Source organism: Plecotus auritus (genome assembly GCF_963455305.1).
Source record: "Plecotus auritus genome assembly, chromosome: 2".
Lineage (NCBI taxonomy): Eukaryota > Metazoa > Chordata > Mammalia > Chiroptera > Vespertilionidae > Plecotus > Plecotus auritus.
Window position 1 is genome coordinate 228,066,400 of NC_137771.1, and position 16,782 is coordinate 228,083,181.

The window sequence follows — 16,782 nt, forward strand, 5'->3', positions numbered from 1 at the left end:
CTGTGAATAGCTCAGGGGAAAACGTTTCTGATTTGGGTTCTGTTCACTTTCTGATTTCTAATACTAGCGGTGTTTAGTGGAAGATGACCATAAGGGCGATAAACAGAACCTGAGGTGGAGAGTACAGGTCTCTAACCTGCATCTCCCAGAACTGCAAGGAAGGGAGTGGGGCAGAAGTCTCACACTGTAAGGGCATCGGCATCTAACCCAGTCCTTGGACAATGTCTGGGCTTTGGAAACAAAGGCAGGAGGTGATGACTAGTCTATGGTATTTTTAAAACTCCCACCCGCCCCTAGTAAGTCTCCACCCTCCCGTATCCCCCAAGCGTGATTTTGCACAACAAGTTAAATAAAAGTAAACTGTTTATTAAAAGATACAGCAAAGGTACAGATACAGAGATACATACAAAGGTACATATATATATATATATTTACATATATATACAGTCTTGCTGTTTTCCTGTGCACTATATTTAGCAGCACATTATTTAAATCAGGTGGCATTTTAACGGGGTTGTTTTGACACTTGGCGTTATTACTGCATCATGACAAGATACAACTATAGCCTCGTGAAAATTCCAAGGTGTGCATTCCACTTCTCCAACTTTCATTAGAAGCAAAAAGGGAAAGGAGAAGGGAACGGAGCACACCAGGCTGAGCATTAGGTTAAACACAAGAATTCCAGAGGGCCGCGGGAGCACAGGGAAGGGAAAAGGGTAAAATTAAAGGCTGTCTGACAACCCAGAGGAACAGGAAGGAACCATCATTTAAGGGCAATAGGCTATGTATTCGAGACGCTCCCGTCAGCCTGCAATGACCTTTTCCAATCCACTTCTTGTGTTGAACCTGAGGATCTGCCTCTGTCCGCTCAAGCCCTCCACCCGGTACGTCTGCTACCACCAAAATCTAGAGCTATAAAGCCTTGAAGCAAAACGGGAAGCTAAGTAGTTGTACCGGGGGCTGCCTTCCCACAAGTGCAAGGAGGGCCCAATGTTGGGAAGGGATGTGACCACACTGTTCTCTGCAATTCGATGCTTTTCACTTTGTGGCTTGGTTCCACAAAGTGAATTGCATCGAGTTACTGTCAAATGAGAAGCTGCGGGTTGTTTCATCTGTCGTTTAACCCGGCCCTGCCGTTTACCCCGGCCCTAAGAAGAGTGAAACAGAATCCAAATCAGATATAAAGTAACAATGAAATGGCAGATTCAGGTATAACAAAAGAAAAACACATAATATTCCTCTTACTCACCTCAGAGGGCAGGTTGCTGCTGAAAACATTATCGTCGTCTTTGTTTTCTTCCCCGTTTTTATCCACAGGAACCCACTCTCCGTACACGCTGTCCGCTTCCTTCTTCCGGTGCTGAGATCCAGACGACACAGGGAACTCTTTTGTTAACGTGACCTGGCTTTTTGGAGGAGTGGGCTTGGCTGCAGCGATCTGAAAAAGTCAAGTTTCTTAATTACCGTTCAACAGTCTCAAAATGACTTCGTTCTTTACTTCTCAGAATTTAATTCAAAAGTTAAGCTAAAGTCCATTGGAGTCTTATTTACTTAAATATTTAAAAGTTCCATAAGTTCTGCTGTTTTAATCATTCCATAAACACTAATACTCACATTCAGGTTGAAAAAAATGGGTTTGGGTTCACTGAGTTTAAAGGGATGATGATAAAAAGGAGGTTCTTCTTCCTCTTCGTCCGAAACATGAGGCTTATTCACTATTACATCATCATCTTCTTTACTCTGTGCAATCTGTTTGCATTTCTTAAAAAGTAAAAACAAACAAGGTAAATCTTACACTTTAGGTAAAATATAAAATGTTCTTTCTTAAAAGAATGAAAACCACATAAAATCAACTTTTCAAAACTAAAACAAGATTAATGATGGGTCATAGATAGGAAACTTGGCTTGTTAGTATTATTTACACACACTCTAGCTGGTCAGTCAGTCCACAACATTTATTGAGCACCTACTATGTGCAGAGCACTGTACTGGGCACTGTCCAGGGGATACAAAAAAGTAGAAGACATGGTCCCTGCTCCCGAGGAGCTTACAATCTAGTGTAGGAGACAGAATACACACACATGAAGTAACTGAGGAACGCTTTTACAGAGCAACACAAGCAACAAGTGCAAACTGATAAAATGCCAACTGAGTACATAAGTGCCGAGAGAACAGAAGTGGAGGGGAGAAGAGGACCAGGCAGGATGTGATGATCAAAGAACAGTCCTTGAGGGGTTCAAAGCCAGATTTTCATAGCTGAGCACAAGGACTGGCAGGGAAAGGAAAAGAAGCTGGTCCTAGCCAGGTGGTGGCAAAAAAAAAAAAAAGTGAGAAGAAACTTATTAGGAGGGACAAGAGGGCTAAGGAGGAGGATAAAAACAGGGAAACACTGTGTTCATAGGTTTCGGGTAAGGAGTTGGGGTTTGATAAGCAAACAATAAAAGCCTTTACTAGGTCCTTCAATTAAAAAAAAAGTTGTAATTCGTGTTGTAGTAAATCTAAACGATGAAACAGATTAAGAAACTTTATGATCCCCAAAGGTCCGGTAAAATGGAACACTGCAATTGGGTTGGATGGTAGTATCTCTCCATAAATGTCTTGCAGGTTGAGTCTCTAAAGGACTAGAACTCAAGATTGGAAAGTAAGGCATGATGGAGAGGGGTGTCATGGATGAGGTCTGACACATAAAGCAAAGTCAATTCCTTCCTGTCCGAAGGAACAGACCCCATTGCCTGGCTTTATAAAAAGGTCAGAGTAAATCTGGGTGGACTTGTCTCTTTACAAGCAGAATGTCACATCCATTATCAATTGAAAATATTACAATAGGATAAAAAGCTCATTTAGCCAAAAACAGAGTATGCTACGCTTGTAACCCAGGGGAACAGAATATATTGACAGTGGCAGGCTGGCATAAGGCTAGCCGATAGCAAGTTTCAATATATGAAACGGTGTGGTATTTCTGGATCCTAGCAGCAATATTTCAGCATCCTCCCCCCGCCCCGAAAACAAACAAAATAATATTAATAAAACAAAGCCAAAAACAAGCCTCATTTGAAAAGATCAAATTCTTAAGAACAAAAATAAGTGTGTTTAAAATATATGTTACTGCCAAAACCCGAACCGCAAGGAAGAACTGATAATGGCCGGCCATTATCACCAATGGCTGGTACCAAACAGCCAAAACCCGAAATGATGATGCGAAAGAAGTTCCTTTCAGGCAATGGCCAGCTATTCTCATTAATTTCCAAGCTCCGGTGGCAAAAGATCATTTCTGAAGATTGTCTGTGTCTTTGCGTATATGCAGTACACTCGTGGCGATCAGTGAACACGTCGTGAATGGAAACGAAACTGTAGGCGAGCTTCTGCGTGTTGCTCACTCAACACCTCCTCCATTCAAACGAACCGTCCCACTCCTCAGTCAGTTTGGCTTCTAAAACTGGAAAGCAAAAGTAATGGGAAGTAACTTTTAGCTAGCGGAGCTTAGCCAGCCCGGATAATGGCCTGCTAAACAGAGCTTCTGCCGCTGCCACACCTGTATTTCGGGTTTTGGCCACTCGGTGCCAGCCATTATCAGTTCAGCCCACAATTCGGGTTTTGGCACGCTCCAGAGTAACATCACTGGAATAATCCACTTAAGAATTGAAACAAATTCTGTCTGGCTTACCTCCGTTAGTTCTTCTATAGTAGCTCCTCCGGACTTCTTAGCAACTTTCTCTTCTATGGACGGTGGCGGCGCGGGCTTTAGGTTTGGCGGCAAAGGAACACCAGCCTTAGCACACATGGCAGCCGCGTTGGCTTTGGCTATTTCAAGTAACTGAGCCTTATCTGTAAGAGGAAAAACAGAAGCAGCCGTTTTCCCAAAAGGCTAGTGTTTTGTATTATCTAACGTTCTATATGCTAACAAACTGAATACATCAACTTTCTGCCCTAACTTACAACAGTGATCAAATCACTCTTTGACTCCAAGTTTCTAAGAGAATGCCTATTTAAATTAAGTCGAGCCTGACTGGTGTGGCCCAGTGGTTGAGCATCAGCCTATGAACCAGGAAGTCACGGTTCAATTCCAGGTCAGGGCACATGTCCAGGTTGCCAGCTCGAACCCCAGTAGACATGCAGGAGGCAGCTGATCAATGATTCTCATCACCGATGTTTCTCTCTCTCTCTCTCTCTCTCTCTCTCTCTTCCTTCCTCTCTGAAATCAATAAAAAAATATTTTTTTAAAAAACAATTAGGTCCACTTTTAGGTTCCCATGCCAATACCATAGAAAATACTAAATGTAACTACAACCACCTTGCCACATACCTGCCAGAAGATCCATACCTGCCCAAACCTACTTTAAGTTTTCCAAAATTTCATGCCCTTAAAATTACTTTCCTTTTCCCCTGCCAGTGTGGCTCAGTTGACTGTCATTCCGTCTACCAAAAGGCTGCAGGTCCAATTCCTGACCAGGGCACATGCCTGTGTTTCAGGCTTGGTCCCAGTAAGGGGTGTGCAAGAGACAGCCTATCAATGCTTTGCTCTCCCTCTTAAAAAGAAATCTTTAAAAATTTATTTTTCTTCAAATATCTGCCATTTTAAACCACTTATAAACCACCTGATCCCAATTCAAGTGTCACCATTTCTAACCAGTCTTCAGTCAGATTTCACATTCCTCTCCACCGCGCTTTCCAGGTGCCTCACCTCACCGGTACTTACAGCAATCGTAACAGGCTGCTCTCTTGGGCAGTTTCACTATTTGGCAAAAGAGACACACATGTATTTTATCCATGTCTCCTCTACTAACTTGTAATCGCTTCGGAATTAAATATTATTCCTCTACTTGGAATAAAAAAAGAACTCAAAACTTTTTGTTGAACTGAATGCATTCTCCTCTATTGTTCTGTTAGGGTCTTTTTGTTGTTGCTAATCCTCATCCGAGGATATTTTTCTGTTGATCTTTTAGAGAGAGTGGGAAAGACAGAAATATTGATGTGAGAGAAACACATCAAGTGGCTGCCTCCTGCACGTGCCCCAACCAGGGCCTGGGTAGGGGAGAAGCCTGCAACCAAGGTATATGCATGCCCTAGACCAGAATCAAACCCAGGACCCTCGGTCCACAGGCCGATGCTCTATCCACTGAGCCACACCATCTAGGCGTCTTTTTCTTTAGACAACACTAACTTGGAAATGTCCAACTACTGGGATAATAATTATGCATTATTTCTGTAGGTAGTCATGCATTTTCCCACAAGCTTTAACCATCTATGTGCACTTCTTAAAATCAGGGACACTAGAGCACTTTTTTTCTTAAGGAAGACTATTAAATTCGCTTCAATATCACTTTATTTTACCCAGGTAAATAACTCCCCACATACAAAATTCCCTATGCACTTCCACTACCCATTATACCATTAGAATTTCCTACACAAACATTTAAGGGTCCGATATTGCCATTTTAAGACATGTAACTGACCTAAGAAGAAATACTGTAACCGCAGGCTTATTTGTAAAGATTGATGTTGAAACACATCCAATAACAATCTGAGCATATACCAGCCTTGTACTTAACTGGACTTCTACTTCCATTTCTGGTTACGGGTTCAAGCAAAGTAGAACGTTCAAGTATGGGACCACCTTGGTTCTACCATCCTCCAAAGGAGGTCTTTGAACTCAAACTACACGAGTACTTATCCCTACATTTCCTAACCACAAGCTTAGCTAATTAAAAAAACTTAAAGAGAAATAGTAACCCTAAACCAATAACCCAAAATATTCCATTTGACTCAAAGAGCAGGAAAAACTCAGATTTAAACCATTACGTTTTCAAATAACTTACTCAAATCTGTCAGACGTTTAGGTGATCTGCCTCTTTCCGAAGATCGGGATCGTTTACGTCGGAGGGGAGATCTGCTAAACCTTCTTCTCAAGGGTGTTCGTGATCGCCGTAACCTGACTGGTGATATACTGAAGCTTCGTCTTCTTACCACAGACCTTGATCTTCTCCGTCTGCTAGGAGTTCGGCTCCGTCTGCTAGGAGTTCGGCTCCGTCGGCTAGGGGTTCGGCTCCGTCGGCTAGGGGTTCGGCTCCGTCGGCTTGGGGTGCGGCTCCTTCGGCTTGGAGTGCGGCTCCGTCGGCTTGGGGAAATGCTAAAGCTCCTTCTCCCCACAGATCTAGATCTTCTTCGACGACTCGGAGTGTGACTCCGACTCCGCCGACTTGGGGTTCGACTCCGAGCTCTCACTGTTTTCCGATTATCCCTGGAGCTTGATCTTTTTCTTTTTCTTTCCCTGGACTTGGATCTGTGCTTCGGAGACCTTTTGCGCTTCTCTTTAGATACAGATCGCCTTCCTCTAGACTTAGATCTTGACCTGCTGCTCCTCCTTCTGCGTCTTGAACGTGACCTTGAACGTGTTTGAGAGCGACGAGACTTGGACTTAGATGATCTCTTCCTTGCCCTAGAACGAGATTCACTGGTACGCTTGCGTGATTTGTGTTCTGAAGACTTGGACCGCTTACTTCGAGATCTTAATGAAGAGTCTCTTTTCTTTTCTTTCTCACCTTTATCACGATTCTTTTTCTTGCTTTTTTCATGTGTGTCCTTAACTTTCACAAAAATCTCATAATCGTCTTTTTCCTCTGAAGAGGACTCTGAAGCTCTTTCTGGTATACTAATTACCACTGGACTGGCAGCAGATTTGTCACGTTCTTCACTTGCAAGTAAAGGTCCTTCAATACCAGCTCTGAGGCTTGTAAGACGTTCCATGTCCTTAGGAAGTAACGGTCTCACTAAATCTGCTTCGTTAAGATCTTCAATATTGGCAGGAAATCCAGATTCAGACACTGTCTCTTGAGTAGGGGGTGGTACCTCTTTCTCTTCACTACTTTCCTTAGGGCTGAGAGCGACTGCTAATGTCTGGTCACTCCCTTTTACAGGTAATGGTCCTTCTGTGTCATTGCTAATGAAGTTATTAGATGGCAGGTCAAGATGAATGTCTTTAGCAGGCAAAGGTCCCTCTATGTCAGCCTCACTACCACCACTGGGGCTGGTGGAAATGACCATGTCGTGTTCACTATCTTGAGTAGTTAAAGATACTTCAACATCATATTTACTAACTGAACTGAGAGCAGATACCGGGGCAAATTCAATACCCTTACTAGTTCCCAATGTATCAGGTTCAACAGCAAAAGGACCAGCAGAAGATAGAGTTCCTGCTACATCAGCCTCACCAACACTAGGGCAGGTATCCAATACTGTGCATTGTTTAGTCTCACTGATGGCCAAAATTCTCTCCTCACCAGTTTCACCAACAGCACCAGGGCTGGCAGTGGACATTGTGCTATGTTCCATCTCTTTAGCAATTAAATGATTATTTATATCAAGGTCTCTATTTATACCATGTTCACTTTCGTAAGAGTCATTCTTCAGGTGCTCTTCAGCTTGTGGCTCTTCATCTGAGTTCATGGAAACCTCCTGCATACCAATCTCTGGAGTAAGATCTTGATACGTAGATATTAAATTCATTCCTGTTATAACACCAGACTTCAGCAACACAGATGGAGACTCTAAAACCATCTCAGTTGGTATTATTTGAGTCTGCTCTGAGACAGCGACAGCAGGCTCTGCAACTGTCACTGTAGATTCTTGGACAGCAACAGGTGGTTCTGAATTACTGTTAGGCTGAACTGACACTGCTGGTTCCAGGACAGGTACAGCAGGCTCCGGGGCAGAAACAACTGGCACAGGAATGGTAACGTGCTCTGGCTCAACCAAGGCCACGGGCCCGGGGACAGCCTCAGGTGATGGCTCCAGTACAGCCATGGCCAGTGGCCCAGGGACAGTCACAGCCAGGGGCTCCGGGACCTCAGCTGAGAGATCTCCGACAGCCTCGGCTGGGGGCTCTGGGACAGCCTCGGCTAGGGGCTCAGGGACGGCCACAGCTGGGGACTCCGGGACAGCCACAGCTGGGGGCTCTGGGGCAGCCACGGAGGGTAGCTCTGAGATGGCCATGGCTGACAGCTCTAGAGCGCTCTGTGATGGCTCTGGAATAGTTACTGCAGGCTCCAGGAGGGACACAGATACCTCTGAGGCAACATGTCCTGGAGCTCTCATGGAATCAAAGGTTTCTGCTGTCTCTGACATGATAGAAGGCTCTGATGTCAACATAGCTGGTTCAGCTGCCATCATGGTAGTTTCAGAGACCATGTAAGTCCCTGGTCTCTCTGGAACTTCATGCTCTTCTGTTATTGCAGCAGTCTCCATGGGTGTTGATGCAACCGCAGACTCTGGCTCCAGTGGTGGCTCTGGAACAGTCACGGCAGCCTCTGATGCTAACATTGAAGGCTCTGATGCTGACACTGAATAATTAGCAGGCACTACCGAAGGCTCCGAAATCTCACTTTGACTCACAGGAGGTTCAGGCAGGGATACAGACTCTTCAGGAGGTAATGTTGGCACCTCAGTAGGCCAAGTATTTTCAGCTGTTAATGCTGACTGCTCAGTGGGCAATGCTGTGCCCTCCGGTGGTTCCTCGGGAGGCAATGGGGGTGTCATTGGTGGCTCTTCAGGTGGCAACGGTGGCATTGTTGGAGGCTCTTCAGGAGGCAAGGGTGGCACCATATATGCCTCTGTATATGTATCAGTATAAGAATCGGTGTAAGAATCAGCTGCCATAGACATCATTGAACGATCAGCAGTATAAGATGACATCATAGTTCGGTCAGCTGCAGAATACGATGACATCATAGACCGGTCGGCAGCAGAGTAAGATGACATCATAGACCGGTCAGCCATCATTGATCGGTCAGCCATCATAGAGCGCTCATAGGCTGACATCATAGAGCGCTCGTAAGCTGACATCATGGAGCGCTCGGCCATAGGGGACATCATAGAGCGCTCATAGGCTGACATCATAGAGCGTTCATAGGCCGACATCATGGAGCGCTCAGCCATAGGGGACATCATAGACCGCTCATAAGACATCATAGAGCGTTCATAAGATGACATCATAGAACGTTCTGCAGCATAGGACATCATCATAGAACGTCTAGATGCTAACATCAGGGGTCTAGGTGCTAACCTGTAAGGTCTGGGAACGGCCCTATAGGACCTGGGTGCTATCCTATAAGGTCTAGGTGACATCCTATAGGGATCAGGAGTTAGTCTGTAGGGATCATGGCCTAATCTATAAGGGTCTTGCCCTAATCTATAGGCATCATGACCTAGCCTATAAGGGTCATGACCTAACCTATAGGGATCCTGAGCTAACCTGTAAGGATCCTGAGCTAACCTGTAGGGATCAGGAGATTTTGAACCCAGCATAGAAGAATCTTGGGTACTAGATGCTAACATCTGGGCATCCATGGTACCAGACGCTAACATCTGCGCGTCCATGGTGCCGGAAGCTAACATTTGAGAGTCCATAGTGCCAGATGCTAACATCTGAGAATCCATAGAGCTAGTTGCTAACATCTGGGAGTCCATGGTGCTGGTTGCTAACATCTGGGAGTCCATGGAGCTGGTTGCTAACATCTGGGAGTCCATGGAGCTGGTTGCTAACATCTGGGAGTCCATGGAACTGGACGCTAGCATCTGGGAGTCCATGGAGCTGGACGCTAGCATCTGGGAGTCCATGGAGCTGGTTGCTAACATTTGGGAGTCCATGGAGCTGGACGCTAGCATCTGAGAGTCCATGGAGCTGGACGCTAGCATCTGGGAGTCCATGGAGCTGGATGCTAGCATCTGGGAGTCCATGGAGCTGGACGCTAGCATCTGGGAGTCCATGGTGTTGGATGCTAGCATCTGGGAGTCCATGGTGTTGGACGCTAGCATTTGGGAGTCCATGGTGTTGGACGCTAACATATGGGTCTCCATGGTGTTAGAAGCTAACATATGGGATTCTTGGGCCATCAAGGGATCCACTCCTACTGTTATAGAAGTCTCCCCCACTAATGTAGTAGGCAGCTCCTGTGCTACCGTATTATAGGATTCCAGCGCTGTCGTCGAGGGCACCTCCAGGGACTGCGACACGGTCATCGTTGACAGCTCCGTTGTCACCACAGACTGAACAGAGATCTCCAGCGCCACAGTTGCCGCAGGCTGCCCAGGCAACTCTGGCGCCCCAGGCTGCCCTGGCAACTCCAGAACCCCTGTTGCCAGAGGCTGCCCCAAAAGCTCCAGTGCTCCAGCTGCCCCAGACTGCCCCGAGAACTCCAGCGCCCCAGCTGCCATGAGCTGCCCCGGCAACTCCAGTGCCCCAGCTGCCACAGGCTGCCCAGACAACTCCAGTGCCCTAGTTGCCGAAGGCAGCCCTGGCAACTCGGACACCCCCGCCACCGAAGGCTGCCCCGGCAACTCCAGCGCTGTCGTTGCCACTGGTTGCCCTGGCAACTCCAGCACCATCGCTGCCTCAGGCTGCCCCAGCAACGTTGCTGTTGTCACCTCAGGCTGCCCAGGATGTTCCATCGCTGTCATCCCCACAGGCTGCTCCAACTCTGTCGTCGTCGCAGGTTGCTCGGTCAACTCCATTGCTACTGTTACCGCAGGCTGCACTGGCAACTCCTGTGCCATCACAGGCGGCTCTGGTACCTCCTGTGTTGGCTCCAACCCCATGGATGGTGCTGGAAGCCCTGGCAATTCCTGCGACAACTGAGGCACTGATATCACCGAGGGCCCCGGCAACTCAGACACTGCTGTCGCAGGGGGCCCTAGCAACTCAGGCACTGGGGTAGAAGGGGGCCCTGGCAACTCTGGCACCGGGGTAGCAGAGGGCCCAGGTAACTCCAGCCCGGGAGTCACAGGGGGCCCCTGCAACTCCGGCATGGACGTCGCAGGTGGCCCCGGCAACTGCATCGCTGAGGCCACCGACGACTCCGGCAGCTCCAACGCTGTGGGCTTGGGTAGCTCCAGCAACTCCTGGGGTCTTGTCATGGCTGAATCTGCAGTCTCCGATGGTACTTCTGCAGGCTGCTCTGGCAATCTCAGGTCTTCGGTTTCAGAAGACTCTGGAATATCCATTGCTGTCGATGTGCTTGGCTCAGGGTGTACCTCAACAGGTGTCTGTGATGATGCCACAAGGGTTTCTGATGGCTCTAGCACTTTTGCTACTGGAGGCTCCAATATGGTCTTTGATGGCTCTGGAGATGTGCACTCCAGAGGTTTCAGCACAGACTTCATCGGATACTCCACTGACATTGTGACAACTGGCTCAGGTGACTTCAGCACTGCTGTGGTAGTAGACACCGGTGCTGTTGAAAAAGAATCCAGAATCTTTGTCATGGGTGGTTCCAGCGCTAGGGCCACAGACTGCTCTGACTGCACATAGGTTACTGATGTAGATGCAACGGACAGTTCTGCGGGCTTTGCAGCCGGCTTCAGAGTTTCCAGGGTGTGTGGCTGCGACACCTCCATTGCTGCTACAGGAGGCTCCAGCACCACTGCCGGCGTTTCAGTGCCCTCAGACAGCCCAAAGGCTCTTCCAGGGTGCTCCGGTGCCACTGCTGAAGGCTCGGAATCCAACTTCAAAAAGGAATCTGATTCTAAATACATGTTCTCTTCAGGGTGTGATTTCGGCTTGGGCTCAGATTCTTCTGGCTGCCTTTTGTACTTTTTCTCCTTTTCTTTCTTCTTTTTCTTCTTCTTATTTTTGTGCTTTTTATGCTTCTTTGACTTTTTGGTGGGGACTTCCTCGGTAGGGTCCGTTTGCACAGACACACACCTGCTTTTCCTGGAGGCCTCCTTCAAGTCTGAAACTGAGAAATTCATCTTTACTTGTCAAACATTCCTCACAGTAGCTTTAGGTCAATCATATAAGCCAAGATTTACATTCCATGATAAGACACCACAGTATAACACTTCTTGTTAAGTAAAAAGATACCAAATAAACTATTTTTCATAAGCCAATTATCTGAAGACTGACACTTTTCCAATACTTCTACAACTAAAGATTGGGTGAAAAATTAAGTTCTTAGCTTATGCCCTGGCTGGGTGGCTCAGTTGGTTGGAGCATGGTCCCGCACACCAAAAGGTTGTGAATTCAATTCCTGGTCAGGGCACATACTTTGGTTATGGGTGTGATCCCCAGTTGGGGCACATATGGGAGGCAAACCACCAACAGATATTTTTCTCTCTCTCCCCCTCCCCACTTAGCTTCTCTAAAAACATCAATGAAAACATATCCTTGGGGAAGGATTAAAATAATTTTTTTAAGTTCGTAGTTTATAACAAAAAGCTTTAGAATTAAAATGTTTCAGTTAAATTAATTTAAAACAAATATTTTCTGCAGCTCTCAAATTATAGCAAATTACACTTATAGATGAATCTTTCATATTATCAATTGTGAGAATGTCTATAAAAAACACCCACGTGGAATTTTCATGCTTATGTGAATTCCCCATGGGTTTGTATTAAAATTTTTGTTTTCTCCTATTTAAAAAAAATAGTTAAGTAATTGTTTTTTTTTTTTTGTAACCCTATTTATATAGAAAGTAACATGGCACTGGATCTGGAACCAGCTGATTGCTTTCAAATCCTGAATCAATCCACCACTAACTAGCTGAATGGACTAGGCCAAAGTACTAACACTGTGGCCTAGAATAAAGGATGAGGGAGTGAAAACATACAAAGTACATAGAACAATGCCTGGTGCGAGTAAGCCCTCAGTGAATTCTGGTGATTGCTCTTATATACTTAAGTCCGAATAACAGTGAATTCTGGTGATTGCCCTTATATACTTAAGTCTGAATAACAGTGAATTCTGGTGATTGCTCTTATATACTTAAGTCTGAATAACAAATGGAAAGTATCAATATGGAACTTGAATTTATTTTAATCACACCTGTTACACCCTAATAAAAATAATATCCTTTCCCACAATAATCTTCTATAATTGCTAACAATTTTAATGTTTCGCCAAAAAACATACTCATAATAAAATCATTTTGGAAACAAATTTCTTACAGCCCTTAACACGTAACTTAAGAATATTTCAAAATCCTCAGGTGAGGATTGACAAAAAAAAAATAGAACATTCTGCCCAGCCAGCGTGACTCAGTGGCTGAGCATCAACCTATGAACAAGAGGTCACGGTTCAATTCCCAGTCAGGGCATATGCCTGGGTTGCGGGCTCGATCCCCAGTGGGAGGCATGCAGGAGGCAGCCGATCAATGATTTTCTCATCATTGACGTTTTCTCCCTCTCTTTTCCTCTCTGAAACAAAAATATTTTTTTTAAGAAAGAGTATTTCAATTTATCTGAAGAGAAGTAGTTTATATTCCACTTACAACCAGATGGGATTTACTCTAATGCCAGTATCAAATTGGATAAATCTTAGTGATCCCAGAAAAAGCTGATTATAAACTTAGTCCATTAAGGTTACGGAAAAAATAAAACATATAACAAGACCTATTCCAAAACAAAACTAATCAGTTTTTATCAATTGTTTATTATGCAGCAAATTGTTCGGTAGCTAAGTTATACTTCAATCCAGAAAAAGTTGCTAGGCCCTAGCTGGTTTGGCTCAGGGGATATAACGTCGCCTGTGGACTGAAGGGTCCCAGGTTCGATTCTGGTCATGGGCACATGCCCAGGTTTTGGGCCCGATCCCCAGTATGGGGCGTGCAGGAGGCAGCCGAACAATGATTCTCTCTCATCATTGATGTTTCTATCTCTTCCTCTTCCTTCCTCTCTGAAATCAATAAAAATACGTTAAAAGAAAAAGTTACTAGACCCATGAATCTAAGTATGACTAAAGTCTCTGCTTTTTAACCATATCCTATACCCAAAATAAAAATTTTAATTAAAAAAAATTTTAAATGAGCCCAGCTTGGCTCAGTGGATAGAGTGTCGGCCTGCGGACTGAAGAGTCACGGGTTTGATTCCGGTCAAGGGCATACGCCTGGGTTGCGAGGCATGAAGGAGGCAGCCAGTCAATGATTCTCATCACTGATGTTTCTCTCTCTCTCCCTCTCCCTTCCTCTCTAAAATCAATAAAAATGTATTTTTTTAAAAAGACTATCCTATTCCTAAAAAACAAAAAACTCTAAAAGTTAAAATGAAAAAATCCTATCTCATTTTCTAAAACTAAATGAAGATATTGTAATTTTTGTAGTTGATTATAACTTTCATTTCTGAAGTTTTCATTTCTAAGCATCAATTATTTAACCAATTCCAAAAATGCTATATATCCAAGCAATGATTCCTTTGCATTCACTGCACTTCTAAGAGGGATAGATGCAAAAACAAGGCAATCTCTACACTAGGTTTTTAAATAAAACCTCCCAGGGTTTTAGTCATTACAAATGTGGTCCAGGCTCCTGTCCCTTCCAAAATGGACATTTACACAATTGTTCAATGAAAACCTGCTTTCAAAATCCTGGGACTAAGGCATAAGACTAAATCAAAGTCGTATCCCACCCCCAAAGCAAACCAGTGCTTCATTACTCATATTTCAGAGTCAAACATTTTCAGTAAGCCAATTAAACTAAAACTTAAATTTACTGACGTTTTAGGTCTACTGAACGTTAGATCTACTGTTAAACCATTAAAAAAGTCTTCAGGTTTTTCAGACAGCCGATTATCTCCAACTTACCTGGCTTACAGCGGAGTTCTGTATCTAAGACCCCAGAAAGGACTTCCTCTATCTTCTGAACTATCTCCTCATTGGGCAGGCTCCTGGCAGAGGCAGCCGCTTCACCTGCCTGGTTTCCTTCAATAGGTGTGTTTGTTTCACCATTGAGCTGGCCTTCACTCCTTCCACTTGACAAGAAAGTTTATCAAAATTCATTAATATTTTTTATCATTCCATAGAACAAATTAATACTTGTAATTCAATTATTAAAATAACCTCACATTAACACATTTCACAATTTTTGTATTACTTTCGGATGGTATTTCCTACCAGTAGTACTTCTTTAACACTTCCTACTTATAGTTGGTACATTTTTGTTTTCACATAATTAAAGTTCTTGGGATCATGAAAGTGAAGAAAAAAATCTTTAAAACAGGTTTCTAAGCTTCTTTTTTCAAAAAAATGAAATGCTCCCAGAAATATAAACTGAATTAGATTTTAGTTACCTGCATATTTATCTCAGGAGAGAAAAGTCATTAAAATCACAATCAAAAATCCCCCCAAATATATATGACAACATTATAATAGAAGCTACAGCCACCATAAAGCCACACCTGTCCATGGATCACAATCATCAAAAATAACAACAAGGAACATAAAGTGAACCACAGAAACATCAAGTAAAAAGGGTAACGTATAGCCTCTGGTCAGTTAATAAAATGCCCAAAAGTTTTATAAGAAAAATATATTAGCCCAGCCAGTGGTTGAGACTCAAACTATGAGTTATAGTTCGATTCCTGGTCAGGACACATGCCTAGGTTGCAGGCTAGATCCCCAGCAGGGGGCTTGCGGGATGGACAAGGCAGCCTATCAATAATTCTCTCATCACTGATGTTTCTTTTTAACTCTCCCTCCCTGAAATCAATTATTTTAAAAACAGCCAAACCGGTTTGGCTCAGTGGATAGAGCGTCGGCCTGCGGACTGAAGGGTCCCGGGTTCGATTCCAGTCAAGGGCATGTACATTAGTTGCGGGCACATCCCCAGTGGGAGGCGTGCAAGAGGCAGCTGATCGATGTTTCTAGCTCTCTATCCCTCTTCCTTCCTCTCTGTAAAATATCAATAAAATATATTTTAAAAAAAGGAAGCTATTGTTTAAAAAAAATTATTTTAAAAACATATTTAAGAGAAAAATATATATAATTTTTACCCAGTCATAAAAAATCCTAGTAATTATCTGTAATACTACCAACAATAAAAAATATAAAATCCCAGTATTAAATTTCTGGAGATCAAAAAATTTCACATAAAAGAAGTAACAATTCACTTATACCAACAATGAATGGATGGCTTAATATATTTTCAATTCACAGCACCAAAAGAATTCCTTTAGTTGAGGTAAAATTGTGTGTGTGTTTATGTGTGTGTGCATAACATATATAAACATTTCAGGTGTACAACATTATAATTTAACATCTGTATTCACTACGTGAATCAAAGTGATCATCACAATTCTAGTTACCATTCATCACCTTACAATTGACCCCTTTCACCCAACCCCTCACAACCACCAATCTGTCTGCTCTCTGTATTGAGTTTGTTTTGTTTTTTTACATAGAAAAATCTTAACAGACATAAGGACAGGCCATTTATCCAGTCATTTTTACTATTTTTGTGTAGATTTGCAAAATTGTTTTTGAGAAATAATTTCAACATGTTCAACTTAACCTAAATTTTAGCTACAAAACAGAATTATGCTCCACTACCTGATAAAAGTCTGAAATTCCAAAAAAATAAATCAGCAAAGTTAACTAATTGTTATTAAGAAAATTTGGTTTTCTACCCACAATGAATCCCATAATAAAAAAACAAGGTTCTACACTTTTAAACTCACTTAATCCTAACAAAACTCTAAAATCAGCACTGTCACTCTGCTTTTTAAATGAGGAATTCGAGGCCCAGAGAAGACAAGAAACCTAGCTGAAGGTCACACAGCTCTCAAGAAGTGAAGCAGGTATTTAAAGCCGGAGCTCATACTCCAATCCACTATCTATTTTAACAGCTTATCTTAACTAATTTTAGACCAATAATATATTACATGTTACTTGAGAAGCTAATATTCCTCTAGTAATAAATTGCGTTGTCTAACATTCTTTTTTACTTTCTTCAGGAGCTCTTTATTTTGCACTTTTCCTAGGCACTTACACAGACATAATTACCTTACTAAAAAAGCAACGAA

At 43.5% G+C, this 16,782-nt stretch overlaps 1 protein-coding gene across 6 annotated transcripts in view; it reads right to left on the minus strand.

Moving 5' to 3' along the window:
- Nucleotides 1–16,782, minus strand: part of SON (SON DNA and RNA binding protein) — a 34,901-nt gene that overhangs the window by 15,620 nt on the left and 2,499 nt on the right. For 4 of the 6 annotated variants that reach the window (XR_013959939.1, XR_013959940.1, XM_080656348.1 and 1 more), the window contains exons 2-6: nt 14,567–14,733; nt 5,817–11,729; nt 3,665–3,825; nt 1,615–1,761; nt 1,250–1,438 (exon numbers count right to left, since the gene is read on the minus strand). Coding sequence is in view for 4 of the 6 variants with exons in the window: in XM_080656348.1 (XP_080512474.1) it covers nt 1,250–1,438; nt 1,615–1,761; nt 3,665–3,825; nt 5,817–11,729; nt 14,567–14,733 (6,577 nt within the window). In the remaining 2 variants the exon portion in view is untranslated. Of the gene's footprint in view, nt 1–347; nt 1,149–1,249; nt 1,439–1,614; nt 1,762–1,933; nt 3,437–3,664; nt 3,826–5,816; nt 11,730–14,566; nt 14,734–16,782 lie in introns of those variants that run through there. The other 2 variants (XM_080656349.1, XM_080656350.1) reach the window with 2 other exon arrangements.